Source organism: Melozone crissalis, unplaced genomic scaffold, assembly GCF_028551555.1.
Source record: "Melozone crissalis strain CALT ecotype California unplaced genomic scaffold, PUWL_Pcris_2 ptg000075l_1, whole genome shotgun sequence".
NCBI lineage: Eukaryota > Metazoa > Chordata > Aves > Passeriformes > Passerellidae > Melozone > Melozone crissalis.
The window spans coordinates 2,749,164-2,766,586 of record NW_026535852.1 but is presented as its reverse complement, the minus strand read 5'-3'; the positions used below and the strand labels follow the sequence as shown (position 1 = coordinate 2,766,586).

At 49.8% G+C, this 17,423-nt stretch overlaps 2 protein-coding genes across 2 annotated transcripts in view; both read right to left on the bottom strand.

The window, feature by feature from the left end:
* The window catches only part of LOC128946144 (biotin--protein ligase-like), a 66,979-nt gene extending 60,532 nt beyond the window's left edge, over positions 1-6,447 (bottom strand). The window contains exons 1-2 of the mRNA XM_054290061.1: positions 6,256-6,447; positions 822-974 (exon numbers count right to left, since the gene is read on the bottom strand). Of these exons, the coding sequence (XP_054146036.1) occupies positions 822-974; positions 6,256-6,447 (345 nt within the window). The remainder of the gene's footprint in view (positions 1-821; positions 975-6,255) is intronic.
* Positions 6,448-6,761: 314 nt separating this feature from the next.
* The window catches only part of PIGP (phosphatidylinositol glycan anchor biosynthesis class P), a 36,501-nt gene continuing 25,839 nt past the window's right edge, over positions 6,762-17,423 (bottom strand). The window contains exons 5-6 of the mRNA XM_054290052.1: positions 7,387-7,453; positions 6,762-6,844 (exon numbers count right to left, since the gene is read on the bottom strand). Coding sequence (XP_054146027.1) covers positions 6,762-6,844; positions 7,387-7,453 — 150 coding nt within the window. The remainder of the gene's footprint in view (positions 6,845-7,386; positions 7,454-17,423) is intronic.

The following is a 17,423-nucleotide window of genomic DNA, read 5'->3' as shown; positions in this document are numbered from 1 at the left end:
TGCAAGAATATTGAATATCTGTCCCCCTTTCTATACAATAATACTGAATATCTGTACCCCATTTTCTATGCAAGAATATTGAATATCTGTACCCCTTTCTGTGCAAGAATATTGAATATCTGTACCTCCTTTCTATGCAAGAATATTGAATATCTGTACCCCTTTTCTATGGAAGAATATTGAATATCTGTCCCTCTTTCTAGGCAATAATATTGAATGTCTGTACCTCTTTCTATGCATTAATATTGAATACCTGTACCCTCTTTCTATGCAATACCGAATATCTGTCCCCCTTTCTGTGCAAGAATATTGAATATCTGTCCCCCTTTCTGTGCAAGAATATTGAATATTTGTATCCCTTTTCAATGCAATAATATTGAATATTTGTACCTCCTTTCTATACAAGAATATTGAATATCTGTACCCCTTTCTATACAAGAATATTGAATATCCGCACCTTTTTTCTATGCAAGAATATTGAATATCCGTACCCCTTTCTATACAATAATACCGAATATCTGTAACCCTTTCTAAGCAAGAATATTGCATTTCTGTCCCCCGTTCTATACAAGAATATTGAATATTGGTACCCCTTTCTACACAAAATATTGATTATTTGTACCCCTTTCTGTGCAATATTGAATATTTGTACCCCTTTCTATGCAAGAATATTGAATATCTGTACTTCCTTTCTATGCAAAATATTGAATTTTTGTACCCCTTTCTAGGCAAGAATATTGAATGTGTGTCTCCCTTTTCTATACAATAATACTGAATTTCTGTCCCCCTTTTCTTCGCAAGGAACAAGGATATTTCCTCACCTCCTTGGAGGAGTCGGGTCCCCTGAGCCCGTCCTGTGGGCGAGCAGCAACGCTCTCTGTCACAAAGGCAATGTGCTCTGCGGGCAGCAGCCCCTCAGGGGGGGGAAAGGGAGCCACCAGCAGCCCCCTCCACCTGCTCAGGTCATCGAGGAACTGCAAGAAACGTGAAACAACAATAAGTCCGCACACAATAATAAGTTTTGTACCTTTAAGAGTGTTACAGAGAGTGAAGGGGGGGAGAGAAGAAGCGCGCAGTTTGTTTTCAGACGCTGCACTCGCTCCTCCACATTCCTGCTCCTGACTGTGTTGTCTGCGGACAGACAGCAGGACAGAGCTCTTCTTTTGCTTTTTAGTTAGTGTTAGCTAGCTGAGGCAAAGAAGTTCCCTGGACTGTTTTTTTTTTCCTTTTCTTTGGAGCTCTTGAAACTGCTCTGGACTGAACACCCAGGGGAGCACCGGCAGCTGCAGCTGAGGCCACCGGGCCGGGCCGGGCCTGCGACAATTCCAGCACTGAGGGACCGACCAGAGACCGAGCGAGCTGCTGCTTGAACCCGGGGTTTTCTCAGTTTGTCATCTCTTTTAGAGTGGCAAGGGGTCTCATTGTTTGATATTGTTTTGGTCTTATTGTTTAATAAACAGGTTTTTTTCCACCTTTCTCCAAGGAGGTATTTTTTCCCTTCCCGGACCAGTTGTGGGGAGGGGCCGATTGGATCCGCTTTTCCCACCGGAGCTCCTTTGGGGGATTCTTCCCCAAATTTGCTCTAAACCTGGACACAACTGATTCAACAATTCCTTTTTAAATTATGCCCAGCTTCAATTCAAATCCGACCCTCCAGCCGTACAGGAAGGGTGATGATTATTTTATTTTATGATTATTTTATGATTATTTTATGATTATTTTATGATTATTTCGCTTTCCCCACGAGACAAAGGAAGGGATAAAGTTCTGAACCGGTACAAAGGAACACTAAAAGCAAAACTGAAAGTAGCAAGGCAGGTTTTTATAAACCGACTGAAATTCCAGCTCTCAGCTTTGCAGGAGAGAGGGGGAACACAAAACCCCTGAGCTGTGACACTGAGGGACATTGCCACTGGCAGCATCCCTCATTCCCCTCTCCTCCTCTCCCATCCACACTGAATTCTGAATTCTCATGCCCCTGCATCAAAATTCCTCATTCACTATGAAACTCATAAAATAAAAATTAATAATTCACTCAGAATCAATTTTTCCATAAGTTGTTCTATCCACCCCTCAGCAGCTCATTGCACAAAAGTTTCTTCATTAAATTACAAAAGATTCCCTCTCTTGCCCTCAGCAAGGAACAAATAAAGCTCAAAACCTGGAATGAGCAGATCAAAAAACACATTTGAGACACCTCATGGCTTCCCAGCAAAATATTACATCCATTTTTAATTTTTATATTGATTTTGCACTGAACTTCATTTGTCTGCCATATTTAAAAAATGGCAAACATTAGCAACAACTATTTTGCTGGGGGAAATAGTAAAGGTAAAAGATTTTTAGAAAGTTATGAAAGCAGACTTTAGAAACAGAAAGAGTAGAGAACTTAGAGTTAGTTGTAAAATCTGAAAGTAGGAAAGTTACAATAGTACAGTAAGCAAGGACATGAAACAATGAGAGAACTCAAAACATGAAACAATTGAGACAACTCAACTCAGTTTGAGCTCTAGGTTTGGCTAAGACAGGTTTTAAGACTGTAGAAAAATATGTTTAGTAGGATAGGAGAAAGTTTTAAGTTTAATAATTTTGTATTATTAAATAGGAAGTTATATGGGAATAGGAATAGGACGTTATAGGAAGTTATATAATTACATAGGAAGTTAGAAAGTTATATGTTAATAGGAAGTATATAAGTAAGTATTGTTTGAAGCAGGTGTGGTTTTAGTGATTAGCTAGAATAATTATCTGTAAGATTTGGTAATAAGTTAATGGTTAAAAAGTTCTTTAAATGTTCTGTAACAAAGAAATTGGTTGTTAGCAAGAAGTGAGTTGTTGTTATCTTTTAATTGTTTTTATGTAATGAGAGTGATGTTATCAAATAAAGCTCAAAGAAAATATTTTATAGTCTTGTCTTGTTTGTGTGAGCTTCTAACACACATGGTGCTTTCACACCTTCCTAAAAATCCTCTTACCTCCACAATTTCCCACATTTCCCTTCTGCCATGCCACGAGCACACACCTGCAATAATTCCAGGAAAGAATTCCCCTGCGGCTCTGGGTTCCAGCACTAAATGTGGGATTTCATCCCTGCACAGCCCAAATGAAAACACAGAACACTGAGGGGGCAGCTCACTGACCCAGCCGCCCTGCTGAGCACAGAAGCTGCACAAACAAACTCCGATTTCACTGATTTCTCCCACAGGAAAGGGAACTGAGCTCAGGAAGTTTAAAGTACCTCAAACATCCCACCTGGCTAAAGGTCACACCAAAAAAAAATCCCTTTGCAGGTTATGATTTATGACTTGCAGTGTCTTAAGCAAGCTACTGCTCACCATCCAAGCTACTGAGAGAGCAAAGGGGCTTTGCTGGCTGCTCAGAAGCCAAAAAAAAAATCAGAATTAACCTTTTATCTCTTCAGAGATGATGCAAAGAGCTCGCCAGTGATGCAGAGCCAGAGCAGCACAACAGGACCTGCCCAAAGGATCCTCAAACGCTGTCACCACACATTTTAAAGAGACAAAAATATATTGAATAACAGCCCTGAGTCTGTGCCAAACTTCAGGGCAGGCTGCAGCTCCCCAGAGGGTTTCCCAGCTCCCAATAAACTGAGCAGATTATAAAATCAGGCTGCATGAACAGCACTGCAGACAGAAAAAAATGTGCTGGCAGGGCAAGGGCTGAGGAGAAGCTGTTACAGAAATGAGCAGGAGTGGAGCAAAGAGCAGAAATCAGCTGAAATGCTCCTCGCAGAACAATAACCCAGGGCAAGTCAGGCAGAACTCCTCTAAGCACAGCTTTGTTTTGGTTTTGATTTTATTGGAATGTGAATTAGGTATTTCAGCTGGCTGGGAAAGATTCTGAGACTGCCACACTCGCTCTTGAGTGCGAAATAATCTCTTCATTAAATAGCCAAAAAAACTTGTTTTACATGGAGCCAGCTCCATCAGCATTTCTAATCTTGTTTTCCCTCAAATGCAAATGTTCTTTTTACCCTCTGAACTTACAAAAAGCTTCCCTGCTTCCTGAGGAGCACTGGGGCGCTGACACGCTCCATAAACCCCTGCAACAACTGAAACAACCCCCAAGCACTCACACACCAACACAGCAAAAAGCACACACCAAGAAAAGCCTCACCCAGACCAATCCTGGCATTTAGTGCCACATTCAGAGAAATCACCATTTCTTTTAAATAATTCAGACTGGCTGGGGGCAGTGCCAGCTCCACTCCTAACGCTGAGACTCAAGCAGGCTCGCTTTCAGTTTTGCTCCCAGCAGTGCCAAGAGGAGCTGGTTCAGCTCAGGGATTTTCCACCCTCCTGGGCTGCCACAGCCGCCCCCAGCCCTGCTCCTTTCTGATTTTCATGTTTCACCTCATTCTCCTCACTTAGAACCACATTTTGCATGGGGGGAAGCAGCCAGCCCTCTCTCTCTCTGCCGTTCTCATTCCAGGCAGATCCAGCAGAGTTTTAAAGCCCTCACACGAATCCTGAGGGCACAAACACAGCACATATTTTTAGACTAAAGCCTTCCACGTTCTCCAAGCATGTTGCTAAAAGGGAAAAGAGGCTTTTCCCAGGGCCAGGACGAGGAGGAATGTCCTTAAAACTGGAAGTGAGCAGGTTCGGATGGGAAATTAGGAGGGAAATCTTCGCTGGGAGGGAGGGGAGGGTGCCCAGAGCAGCTGGGGCTGCTGGAAGGGCCCAAGGTCAGCTTGGACGGGGCACGGAGCCCACGGCAGGGGCTGGAACAGGATCGTCCCCAAGGTCCCTTCCAACACAAACCATTCTGTGATTTTGTGGAATTATTACGAGCTGTCCCAGCCAAGCTTTCCTAGAACCACGGCTGCCCTTGCAAAGCTGCACTAAATACACACACATACATATATACATATATTTATATATATATACATACAAATACACATTCATAGCACACAGAGCATCTCTCAGCCCATTTCCTATTCCTAGATATATACATTTCCTTTACATATATACATTCCTATATATCTATCTCTCTCCTATTTCCTATATATATACACATTTCCTATATATTTCCTATTTCCTATACATATACATACAAATGTATATACACACATACAAATACACATTTGGAGCACACAGAGCACCCCTCAGCCCATTTCCTATTCCTATATATACGCACATTTCCTAAACATATATTCCCATGTATATATATCTCCTATTTCCTATATATAGTTACACATATGTATACACATGCAAAACGTATTTGGAGCACACAGAGCATCCCTCAGCCCATTTCCTATTCCTAGATATTTCCTATATATATACACACACATTCCTATATATATATATTTCCTATATAAATATATATTAATACAAACATACATATGCATATGTATACATACAAATACGTATTTGGAGCACACAGAGCATCTCTCAGCCCATTTCCTATTCCTATATATATGTAAAAAATATTTCCTCTTTCCTATATATATATATATACATACACATACATATATATACATGTATACATCCACAAATGCATATTTGTAGCACACAGAGCATCTCTCAGCCCATTTCCTATTCCTATATATATATACATTTCCTATATATATATATTTCCTCTTTCCTATATATCTATACATACACATATATATACATGTATACATCCACAAATGCATATTTGTAGCACACAGAGCATCTCTCAGCCCATTTCCTATTCCTATATATATATACATTTCCTATATATATATATTTCCTCTTTCCTATATATCTATACATACACATATATATACATGTATACATCCACAAATGCATATTTGTAGCACACAGAGCATCTCTCAGCCCATTTCCTATTCCTAGATATATATACATTTCCTATATATATATATTTCCTCTTTCCTATATATATATACATACACATACATATATATACATGTATACATACACAAATGCATATTTGTAGCACACAGAGCATCTCTCAGCCCATTTCGTCCTCCAGCAAGCTCCGGCAAGCAGCGAGGAGAGGGACCCACACCCGAACTAACATTTCCCACCACAGCGACCACCGAGCTGTGCCCTCCTCCTCCCCCCGGCTCTGACACCACCTGGGAATTCCCTCCGCGCGTTGTTTTTCCCCAATCCCAAACCCCTGTCCGCCACCAACCCTCAGAACCAAACCTTAACCCCATCCCCGGGGGCCGGGATGCGCATCCCCGTTACCGCGGCAACCGCCGCGGCAACCGCCGCGCCTCCCCGCGCATCCCCGCGGCTCTACCTGCGCCTCGCCGGTGCAGAACACCTTGCCGCCGACGCGGAGGCACACGCGCTCGTCGGGGTGCGGCTGGCGGGCGCAGAAGGTGAAGGAGCAGCGGGAGCGGTGCAGCCTCCGCACGGTGCTGCGGACGAGCGCGGCCGAGCGCGGCCCCCAGCGCGCCCACAGGTACAGGTAGCACAGCGTGATCAGCATGGCGGGCGCGCGGCCACGCCCCCCGCCGCCCGCCCCGGCCAATGGCAGCGCCGTGCGTCAGGGAGGGCGGGTGGCGGTCGCGGCGCTGATTGGCCGGAGGGGGCTGGCGCGCGCGGCGCCCCGCCCCTTTGGCAGCGCCCCGCCCCCTTGGCAGCGCCGCGTCTCTCCCCTCCTCCTCCCCTCAGCGCTCGGCCGTGAGGGCGCCTGCGCCTCACGCTGAGGGGAACGCGGAGTTCTGCGGTGGAACGAGGTGTGAAAAGGAATAAAGAGCGCTCAAAATCGCTCAGAGCGGCTCGGGGTGTCTTTGTAACGAGTTAGTTGTAGGCGTGCTCTGGAGGAGGAAGAGGAGGAGGAGCAGGCGAGGTCTTTTCGTCGCGGGCGCCACGATTCGGTTTCTCTGGGAATGGCAGAATGGTTGTGGTAAAAAGGAACTTAAAGCTCATCCAATGCCACCCCCTGCCATGGCAGAGACACCTCCCACTGTCCCAGGCTGCTCCAAGCCCCAGTGTCCAACCTGGCCTTGGGCACTGCCAGGGATCCAGGGGCAGCCCCAGCTGCTCTGGGAATTCCATCCCAGCCCTGCCCACCCTCCCAGGGAGGAAATTGTTCCTAATATCTGATCTAAACCTGTAATTTTTCAGTGTGGAGCCATTCCCTGTGTGCTGTCCCTGCATCCCCTGGCCATTGTCTCTCTCCAGCTTTCCTGGGGCTCCTCCAGGCCCTGCAAGGCCGCCCTGAGCTCAGCCCAAAGCTTCTCCTGTGCAGGTGAGCAATGCCAGCTGTGCCAGCCTTTCCTGCCAGCAGAGCTGCTCCATCCCTCTGCCCATCCTGGAGCCTCCTCTGGGCTCTCTGCAGCAGCTCCAGCTCCTCCCTGCGCTGGGGCAGCTCTGCAGGTGGGGAATCGCCTGAGGGGACACAGGGACAGAATTCCCCCCTCACCCGCTGCTCCCACCAGTAGCGATGGAGCCCAGGATAAATCTTCTGCTTCTCCAAAGCTCAAACTGTCCTGATGGACAACAGGAAAGTGTGAAAAACGCCAATCACATGTTTTGTTTAAATTTTAGATTTTTAATACTAATAAAATTGTTATAAAAATAGCAATATAACTAGAGTAAAAAAAATTGGACAATTTGGATTAGGACAATATGAGACAAGAGAAACAAAGAGTTACAGACAGTCCAGGTACCTCTTTCTGGGCAAAAATAACGCCAAAAAGGACCCACATTGGCAGAGGATTAACCCTTAAAAACAACAGCCTGTTGCATATTCATACACCTCACACATGGTGCATAAATTCCATTCACACACAGGATTCTGGCTGGGCAGTGTCAGCTTCTGCCTCTGAATCCTGACAGCTCTGCAGGGCTGAGTGAGGCAGGAAGAAGTTCATTTCTGCTGATAATGGAGCAATAAATTCTCTTTCTGTGAAAGATTCAGGCGTCCTGTGGCTGCTATCTCATTGCAAGTAAGTCCTTTCTTTAGAAAAAAAGTATCTTCCATAGCATAGTTTCTATTTTAACATTTTGTTATAACCTAAACTATATTTAACACACTACTCAAGAAAACCAATACAGCACAACTTTCTGACACAACACATATAATATTCATTTGAATACTTGTGAAAAGCCAATCATAAAACACACATTTTTCACAAAAGGATCTCATCTTCCTCAGAGTTTACTTGACACTGCTACCTGACCTTATTCCCAATTGAAGGTGCCCTAAAGGCACAGAATTCCCTTTTGTGTCCCACACAGGACCAGGAGAAGCCATCTGTCCCCAGTTCCCATTCCTGCAGCCACCAAAGCCACAAATGGATGCATTTCATTCCAGCCAGAAATGTATTTATATAATAATATAAATAAATATAAATCTATTTATTTATATAACATATATAAATAAATCCAATTCATCGGATTCACCAAATGACCTCAGAGTGAGGAGCAGCCTGGCAGGGAATCAAGCTGCAGGATCTGTGTGCTGCAAACACAAACTGCTCCTCCAGAATGCACAACAGGCAGCAAAATCTCCTTAACTCCTCCAGTATATTTATGCACTAAAGTTATCAATATTTTCTGTGTTTTCTAAGGAAAGGAATCACAACCCAGCTGTGGGAAAGGAAGGTGGGGATCAGTCTGATCCCAGCAGACACTTGGTGTGTGAGGGAAAAAAGAAGATTAAAAAAAGATGCGAAATGCAAGGCCACAAGAAAGAAGCCAACACCTGCACTGACAGATATGTGACTCTTGTTTCCTGAACAAGTTGGGCAGGAAGCCACAACCTTTTTATTGTTGTTATTGTGAACTCAAGGTCTTGCCCTGCACTTGGAAATTCAGTGCGATGGGTATTTTAAAATAACAATTGCATCCCTAAGTGTATCTCTAGCAGGAGATAAACAAGGAACAAATTGGCTCTGCTCTCACATTTCAAGTGAAAGGAGGAGAGGAAATGGTTTTAACTTGTGCCAGGGGATGCTCAGTGTGAAAAATGCCTATTTTATGATGGGCTTTTTGCAAATATTAAAATGAATATAAAATGTGTTGTATTGGAAAGTGATGCTGTGTTAATTTTAAGCAGTGTGTTAGATAGAGTTTTAGGTTATAACATAATGTTAAAATAGAAATTATGGTATATAAGATTTTTTTTTTTTTTTTTCTATAGAGAGAACTCACAGCGAGATAGCAGCCACAGGACACCTGAATCCTCCACAGAAAGAGAATTTATTGCTCCACTATCAGGAGAAATGAAGGAAGAAGCTGACACTGCCCAGCCAGAATCCTGTGTGTGAATGGAATTTATGCACCATGTGTGAGGTGTATGAATATGCAACAGTTTATTGTTTTTAAGGGTTAATTCTCTGCTAACATGGGTCCTTTTTGGGGTTATTTTGCCCAGAAAGAGGTACCCAGACTGTCTATAACTCTTTGTTCTTATTCTCTCATATTGTCCTAACCCCAATTATTCAAATTATTATTACTCTAATTATATTGCTATTTTTATAACCATGTTATTATTATTAAACTTTAAAACTTTAAAAAACAAGTGATTGGCGTTTTTCACATTCAGGAGATGTTTTTTCCCTGGCAGAGTGGTCAGGCCTTGGGCTGAGCTGCCCAGGGAGGTTTGGAGTCCCTGAATTGTCCCAGAGCAGTCTGGATGTGGCCTTGGGGACAGGATTGGGGTGATGGCACTGGGTGATCCTGGAGGGCTCTTCCATCCCTGAGGATTCCCTTCCCAGCTCCTCAGGGATTCTCCAGCCCCTTCCCAGCTCCTCAGGGATTCTCCAGCCCCTGCCCAGCTCCTCAGGGATTCTGCAGCCCCTTCCAGCTCCTCAGGGATTCTCCAGCCCCTTCCCAGCTCCCTCAGGGATTCTGCAGCCCCTTCCAGCTCCTCAGGGATTCTCCAGCCCCTTCCCAGCTCCCTCAGGGATTCTGCAGCCCCTTCCCAGTTCCTCAGGGATTCTGCAGCCCCTTCCCAGCTCCTCAGGGATTCTGCAGCCCCTTCCCAGTTCCTCAGGGATTCTGCAGCCCCTTCCCAGCTCCTCAGGGATTCTGCAGCCCCTTCCAGCTCCTCAGGGATTCTGCAGCCCCTTCCAGCTCTGTTCCCTGCCCTGGACACACTTCAGCCCCTCCAGGCCCTGTTTGAGGTTTTCCTTTTCATGGCTCTCTTCAGATGCAAAGAGCTTGCTCGGATCACTGAGGGACATTAAATTAACACCTTGCCTTGAAAAATTGTTTTGTTCTCAAACAAAAAAACCCTTTTGCCTTTGTCCAGGGGAGGAGAACGGAGCTGGGAATGGTCTGGAAAACACAAACTGTGGGGAGCAGCTGAGGGGGCTGGGGGGGCTCAGCCTGGAGCAAAGGAGGCTCAGGGGGGACCTCATTGCTCTGCACAGCTCCTGCCAGGAGGGGCAGGGAAAGGAGGAGAGGAAATGGCCTCAGATGGCACCAGGGCAGGCTCAGGTTGGAGACTGGCACAGAAAATTTCCCTGGCAGAGTGGTCAGGCCTTGGGCTGAGCTGCCCAGGGAGGTTTGGAGTCCCTGAATTGTCCCAGAGCAGTCTGGATGTGGCCTTGGGGACAGGGATTGGGGTGGTGGCACTGGGTGATCCTGGGGGGCTCTTCCATCCCTGAGGGTTCTGTGATTGTGGCCCTGAGCTCCTCCAGGGATGGGACACAATATTTCCACAGCTCATGGCACAAACAGATCACACTTCCAGTGGTGAGGCCAAATATTTTAAACAATTCTTCATCTCAAGCTTCAGAAGCACCAACCTTGTGCTGCTGCCACATCCTGCCCTGCAGAGAGAGAAAGAAATCTCCATGTTAACAGAGGATTAACCCTTAAAAACAAAAACCTGTTGCATGTTCATACGCCTCACACATGGTGCATAAATCCCATTCAAACCCAGGATTCTGGCTGGGCAGTGTCAGCTTCTTCCTCTGAATCCTGACGGCTGAGCAAGGTGGGAAGAAATCGGTTTGTTCTGATAATGAAATCTCTGAAATCTGTCACAAAAAGAGAATTTATTGCTCCACAAGGAGCACTTTCTGATTGCTGTGAAGAGCACCAATCACTTGTTTGCAGAATGTTAAAAGTTTAATAGTAATAAAATAGTTATAGAAATAGTAATATAATTAGACTAATAAAGATTTGGACAATTGGGATTAGAACTATATAGGAAAATAACAACAAAGAGTCAAGGACAGTCCAGGTACCTTTCTCTGAGCAAGATAGCCCAAAAAATGACCCAAGTTAACAGAGGGTTAACCCTTAAAAACAACAGCCTGTTACACATTCATACAGCTCATCCATGATGCATAAATTCCATTCAAACACAGGATTCTGGCTGGGCAGTGTCAGCTTCTTCCTCTGAATCCTGACAGCTGAGCAAGGTGGGAAGAAGTCAGTGTGTTCTGATAATGGAGCAATAAATTCTTTTTCCCAGAAAGTTTTAGGTGTCCTGTGGCTGCTGTCTCAGTGGGAGTACCTCATTCCTCTCTTTTAAAAAAAGTATCTTCCATGGCATCGTTTCTATTTTACCCTTTTGTTATAACCTAAAACTCTATTTAACACACTACCTAAGAAAATCAATACAGCATCACTTTCTAACACAACACATATAATATTCATTTGAATATTTGCAAAAAGCCAATCATAAAATACCCATTTTTCACACCAGGCTGGTGCTGCTGCCATTCCTGCCCGGCACAGAGAGGAACAAATCCCCAGAGCTCCTCCCCTGACAGCTCACCCTGCTCATTGTGTGACCTCACCCTGTGCGGGTGCTTGCCTGGGCACACCCAGAGGGAGCCAACAATGCCCAGAGGAGCTCGGGGCTCTGGGGTTCACTGTCCTAAGGGAGCTCAGGGCACTGCTGAGCCCACAAACTGCTCAGGGCTCTGGGATTCACTGTCCTGGGGAGCTCAGGGCTCTGGGGTTCACTGTCCTGGGAGCTCTGAGTTCTGGGATTCACTGTCCTGGGAGCTCAGGGCTCTGGGATTCACTGTCCTGGGGAGCTCAGGGCACTGCTGAGCCCACAAACTGCTCAGGGCTCTGGGGTTCACTGTCCTGGGAGCTCAGGGCTCTGGGGTTCACTGTCCTGGGAGCTCAGGGCTCTGGGATTCACTGTCCTGGGAGCTCAGGGCTCTGGGGTTCACTGTCCCAGGAGCTCAGGGCACTGCTGAGCCCCCAAACTGCTCTGAGCTCTGGGGTTCACTGTCCTGGGATCTCAGGGATCTGGGATTCACTGTCCTGGGGATCTCAAGGATCTGGGATTCACTGTCCTGGGATCTCAGGGCTCTGGGGTTCACTGTCCTGGGGAGCTCAGGGCTCTGGGATTCACTGTCCTGGGAGCTCAGGGCTCTGGGATTCACTGTCCTGGGAGCTCAAGGATCTGGGATTCACTGTCCTGGGGAGCTCAGGGCTCTGGGATTCACTGTCCTGGGGAGCTCTGAGTTCTGGGATTCACTGTCCTGGGGATCTCAGGGCTCTGGGATTCACTGTCCTGGGGATCTCTGAGTTCTGGGATTCACTGTCCTGGGGATCTCTGAGTTCTGGGATTCACTGTCCTGGGAGCTCAGGGCTCTGGGATTCACTGTCCTGGGAGCTCAGGGCTCTGGGATTCACCATCCTGAGGGAGCTCAGGGCTCTGGGATTCACTGTCCTGGGAGCTCAGGGCTCTGGGATTCACTGTCCTGGGAGCTCAGGGCTCTGGGATTCACCATCCTGAGGGAGCTCAAGGATCTGGGATTCACTGTCCTGGGGAGCTCAGGGCTCTGGGGTTCACTGTCCTGGGAGCTCAGGGCTCTGGGATTCACTGTCCTGGGGAGCTCAGGGCTCTGGGATTCACTGTCCTGGGGATCTCAGGGATCTGGGATTCACTGTCCTGGGGAGCTCAGGGCTCTGGGATTCACTGTCCTGGGCAGCTCAGGGCTCTGGGATTCACTGTCCTGGGCAGCTCAGGGCTCTGGGGTTCACTGTCCTGGGGAGCTCAGGGCTCTGGGATTCACTGTCCTGGGAGCTCAGGGCTCTGGGATTCACTGTCCTGGGAGCTCAGGGCTCTGGGGTTCACTGTCCGGGGAGCTCAGGGCTCTGGGATTCACTGTCCTGGGAGCTCTGAGTTCTGGGATTCACTGTCCCGGGGAGCTCAGGGCACTGCTGAGCCCCCAAACTGCTCTGAGCTCTGGGGTTCACTGTCCTGGGAGCTCAGGGATCTGGGATTCACTGTCCTGGGGAGCTCTGAGTTCTGGGATTCACTGTCCTGGGAGCTCAGGGCTCTGGGATTCACTGTCCTGGGAGCTCAGGGCTCTGGGATTCACTGTCCTGGGAGCTCAGGGCACTGCTGAGCCCACAAACTGCTCTGAGCTCTGGGATTCACTGTCCTGGGAGCTCAGGGCTCTGGGATTCACTGTCCTGGGGAGCTCAGGGCTCTGGGATTCACTGTCCTGGGGAGCTCAGGGCTCTGGGATTCACTGTCCTGGGGAGCTCAGGGCTCTGGGATTCACTGTCCTGGGGATCTCAAGGATCTGGGATTCACTGTCCTGGGAGCTCAGGGCTCTGGGATTCACTGTCCTGGGGAGCTCAGGGCTCTGGGATTCACTGTCCTGGGAGCTCAGGGATCTGGGATTCACTGTCCTGAGGGAGCTCAGGGATCTGGGATTCACTGTCCTGGGGAGCTCAGGGCTCTGGGGTTCACTGTCCTGGGAGCTCAGGGCTCTGGGATTCACTGTCCTGGGAGCTCAGGGCTCTGGGATTCACTGTCCTGGGAGCTCAGGGCTCTGGGGTTCACTGTCCTGGGGAGCTCAGGGCTCTGGGATTCACCTTCCTGAGGGAGCTCAGGGCTCTGGGATTCACTGTCCTGGGATCTCAGGGCTCTGGGATTCACTGTCCTGGGAGCTCAGGGCTCTGGGATTCACTGTCCTGGGGAGCTCAGGGCTCTGGGGTTCACTGTCCTGGGGATCTCAGGGATCTGGGGTTCACTGTCCTGGGAGCTCAGGGCTCTGGGATTCACTGTCCTGGGAGCTCAGGGCTCTGGGATTCACTGTCCTGGGAGCTCAGGGCTCTGGGATTCACTGTCCTGGGGATCTCAGGGCTCTGGGATTCACTGTCCTGGGAGCTCAGGGCTCTGGGATTCACTGTCCTGGGGAGCTCTGAGTTCTGGGGTTCACTGTCCTGGGGAGCTCGGGGCTCTGGGGTTCACTGTCCCAGGAGCTCAGGGCACTGCTGAGCCCCCAAACTGCTCTGAGTTCTGGGATTCACTGTCCTGGGATCTCAGGGCTCTGGGATTCACTGTCCTGGGGAGCTCAGGGCTCTGGGATTCACTGTCCTGGGGAGCTCAGGGCTCTGGGGTTCACTGTCCTGGGAGCTCAGGGCTCTGGGATTCACTGTCCTGGGGAGCTCAGGGCTCTGGGATTCACTGTCCTGGGAGCTCTGAGTTCTGGGATTCACTGTCCTGGGGAGCTCAGGGCTCTGGGATTCACTGTCCTGGGAGCTCAGGGCTCTGGGATTCACTGTCCTGGGGAGCTCAGGGATCTGGGATTCACCTTCCTGAGGGAGCTCAGGGATCTGGGATTCACTGTCCTGGGAGCTCAGGGCTCTGGGATTCACTGTCCTGGGGAGCTCAGGGCTCTGGGGTTCACTGTCCTGGGAGCTCAGGGATCTGGGATTCACTGTCCTGGGGAGCTCAGGGCTCTGGGGTTCACTGTCCTGGGGATCTCAGGGATCTGGGATTCACTGTCCTGGGGAGCTCAGGGCTCTGGGGTTCACTGTCCTGGGGAGCTCAGGGCTCTGGGATTCACTGTCCTGGGGAGCTCAGGGCTCTGGGATTCACTGCCCTGGGGATCTCAGGGATCTGGGATTCACTGTCCTGGGGAGCTCAGGGCTCTGGGGTTCACTGTCCTGGGGAGCTCAGGGCTCTGGGATTCACTGTCCTGGGGAGCTCAGGGCTCTGGGATTCACTGCCCTGGGGAGCTCAGGGCTCTGGGGTTCACTGTCCTGGGGAGCTCTGAGTTCTGGGATTCACTGTCCTGGGATCTCAGGGCTCTGGGATTCACTGTCCTGGGGAGCTCAGGGCTCTGGGATTCACTGTCCTGGGAGCTCAGGGCTCTGGGATTCACTGTCCTGGGAGCTCAGGGCTCTGGGATTCACTGTCCTGGGGAGCTCAGGGCTCTGGGATTCACTGTCCTGGGAGCTCAGGGCTCTGGGATTCACTGTCCTGGGAGCTCAGGGCTCTGGGGTTCACTGTCCTGGGAGCTCAGGGATCTGGGGTTCACTGTCCTGGGGATCTCAGGGATCTGGGATTCACTGTCCCGGGAGCTCAGGGCTCTGGGATTCACTGTCCTGGGAGCTCAGGGCTCTGGGATTCACTGTCCTGGGGAGCTCAGGGCTCTGGGATTCACTGTCCTGGGGATCTCAGGGATCTGGGGTTCACTGTCCTGGGGAGCTCAGGGCTCTGGGATTCACCTTCCTGAGGGAGCTCAGGGCTCTGGGATTCACTGTCCTGGGAGCTCAGGGCTCTGGGATTCACTGTCCTGGGGAGCTCAGGGCTCTGGGGTTCACTGTCCTGGGGATCTCAGGGATCTGGGGTTCACTGTCCTGGGAGCTCAGGGCTCTGGGATTCACTGTCCTGGGGATCTCAGGGCTCTGGGATTCACTGTCCTGGGAGCTCAGGGCTCTGGGATTCACTGTCCTGGGGAGCTCTGAGTTCTGGGGTTCACTGTCCTGGGGAGCTCGGGGCTCTGGGGTTCACTGTCCCAGGAGCTCAGGGCACTGCTGAGCCCCCAAACTGCTCTGAGTTCTGGGATTCACTGTCCTGGGATCTCAGGGCTCTGGGATTCACTGTCCTGGGGAGCTCAGGGCTCTGGGATTCACTGTCCTGGGGAGCTCAGGGCTCTGGGATTCACTGTCCTGGGAGCTCAGGGATCTGGGATTCACTGTCCTGGGAGCTCAGGGCTCTGGGATTCACTGTCCTGGGGAGCTCAGGGATCTGGGATTCACTGTCCTGGGGATCTCAGGGCTCTGGGATTCACCATCCTGAGGGAGCTCAGGGCTCTGGGATTCACTGTCCTGGGCAGCTCAGGGCTCTGGGGTTCACTGTCCTGGGGAGCTCAGGGCTCTGGGATTCACTGTCCTGGGAGCTCAGGGCTCTGGGATTCACTGTCCTGGGAGCTCAGGGCTCTGGGATTCACTGTCCTGGGAGCTCAGGGCACTGCTGAGCCCACAAACTGCTCTGAGCTCTGGGGTTCACTGTCCTGGGAGCTCAGGGATCTGGGATTCACTGTCCTGGGGAGCTCAGGGCTCTGGGATTCACTGTCCTGGGAGCTCAGGGCTCTGGGATTCACTGTCCTGGGGAGCTCAGGGCTCTGGGGTTCACTGTCCTGGGGAGCTCAGGGATCTGGGATTCACTGTCCTGGGGAGCTCTGAGTTCTGGGATTCACTGTCCTGGGAGCTCAGGGCTCTGGGATTCACTGTCCTGGGAGCTCAGGGCTCTGGGATTCACTGTCCTGGGGGCTCAGGGCTCTGGGGTTCACTGTCCTGAGGGAGCTCAGGGCTCTGGGGTTCACTGTCCTGGGGAGCTCAGGGCTCTGGGATTCACTGTCCTGGGAGCTCAGGGATCTGGGATTCACTGTCCTGGGGATCTCAGGGATCTGGGATTCACTGTCCTGGGAGCTCAGGGCTCTGGGATTCACTGTCCTGGGAGCTCAGGGATCTGGGATTCACTGTGCCGGGAGCTCAGGGCTCTGGGATTCACTGTCCTGGGGAGCTCAGGGCTCTGGGATTCACTGTCCTGGGAGCTCAGGGCTCTGGGATTCACTGTCCTGGGGAGCTCAGGGCTCTGGGATTCACTGTCCTGGGGAGCTCAGGGATCTGGGATTCACTGTCCTGGGGAGCTCAGGGCTCTGGGATTCACTGTCCTGGGAGCTCAGGGATCTGGGATTCACTGTCCTGGGAGCTCAGGGCTCTGGGATTCACTGTCCTGGGGAGCTCAGGGATCTGGGATTCACTGTCCTGGGGAGCTCAGGGCTCTGGGATTCACTGTCCTGGGGAGCTCAGGGATCTGGGATTCACTGTCCTGGGAGCTCAGGGCTCTGCTGAGCCCCCAGGCTGCTCAGGGCTCTGGCAACCCTTGGCACAGGCAGGAGGGGCTGTGCTGCCAACCCTGCGGTGCCATGGAGGGCACTCACTCCATAGGGAGCAGTTCCTGATTGCTGGGAAAAACACCAAGCACTTGGGGTTAGGATGTTAAAAGTTTAATAGTCATAAAACGGTAATAAAAATAGTGATATAATGAGAGTAATAAAGATTTGGACAATTAGGATGAGGACAATACGAGACAACAGAAACAAAGAGTTATAGACAGTCTGGGTACCTTTTTCAGGGAAAAATAACCCCAAAAAGGAAGGACCCATGTTAGCAGAGAATTAACCCTTAAAAACGATAAACTGTTGCATGTTCATACACCTCACACATGGTGCA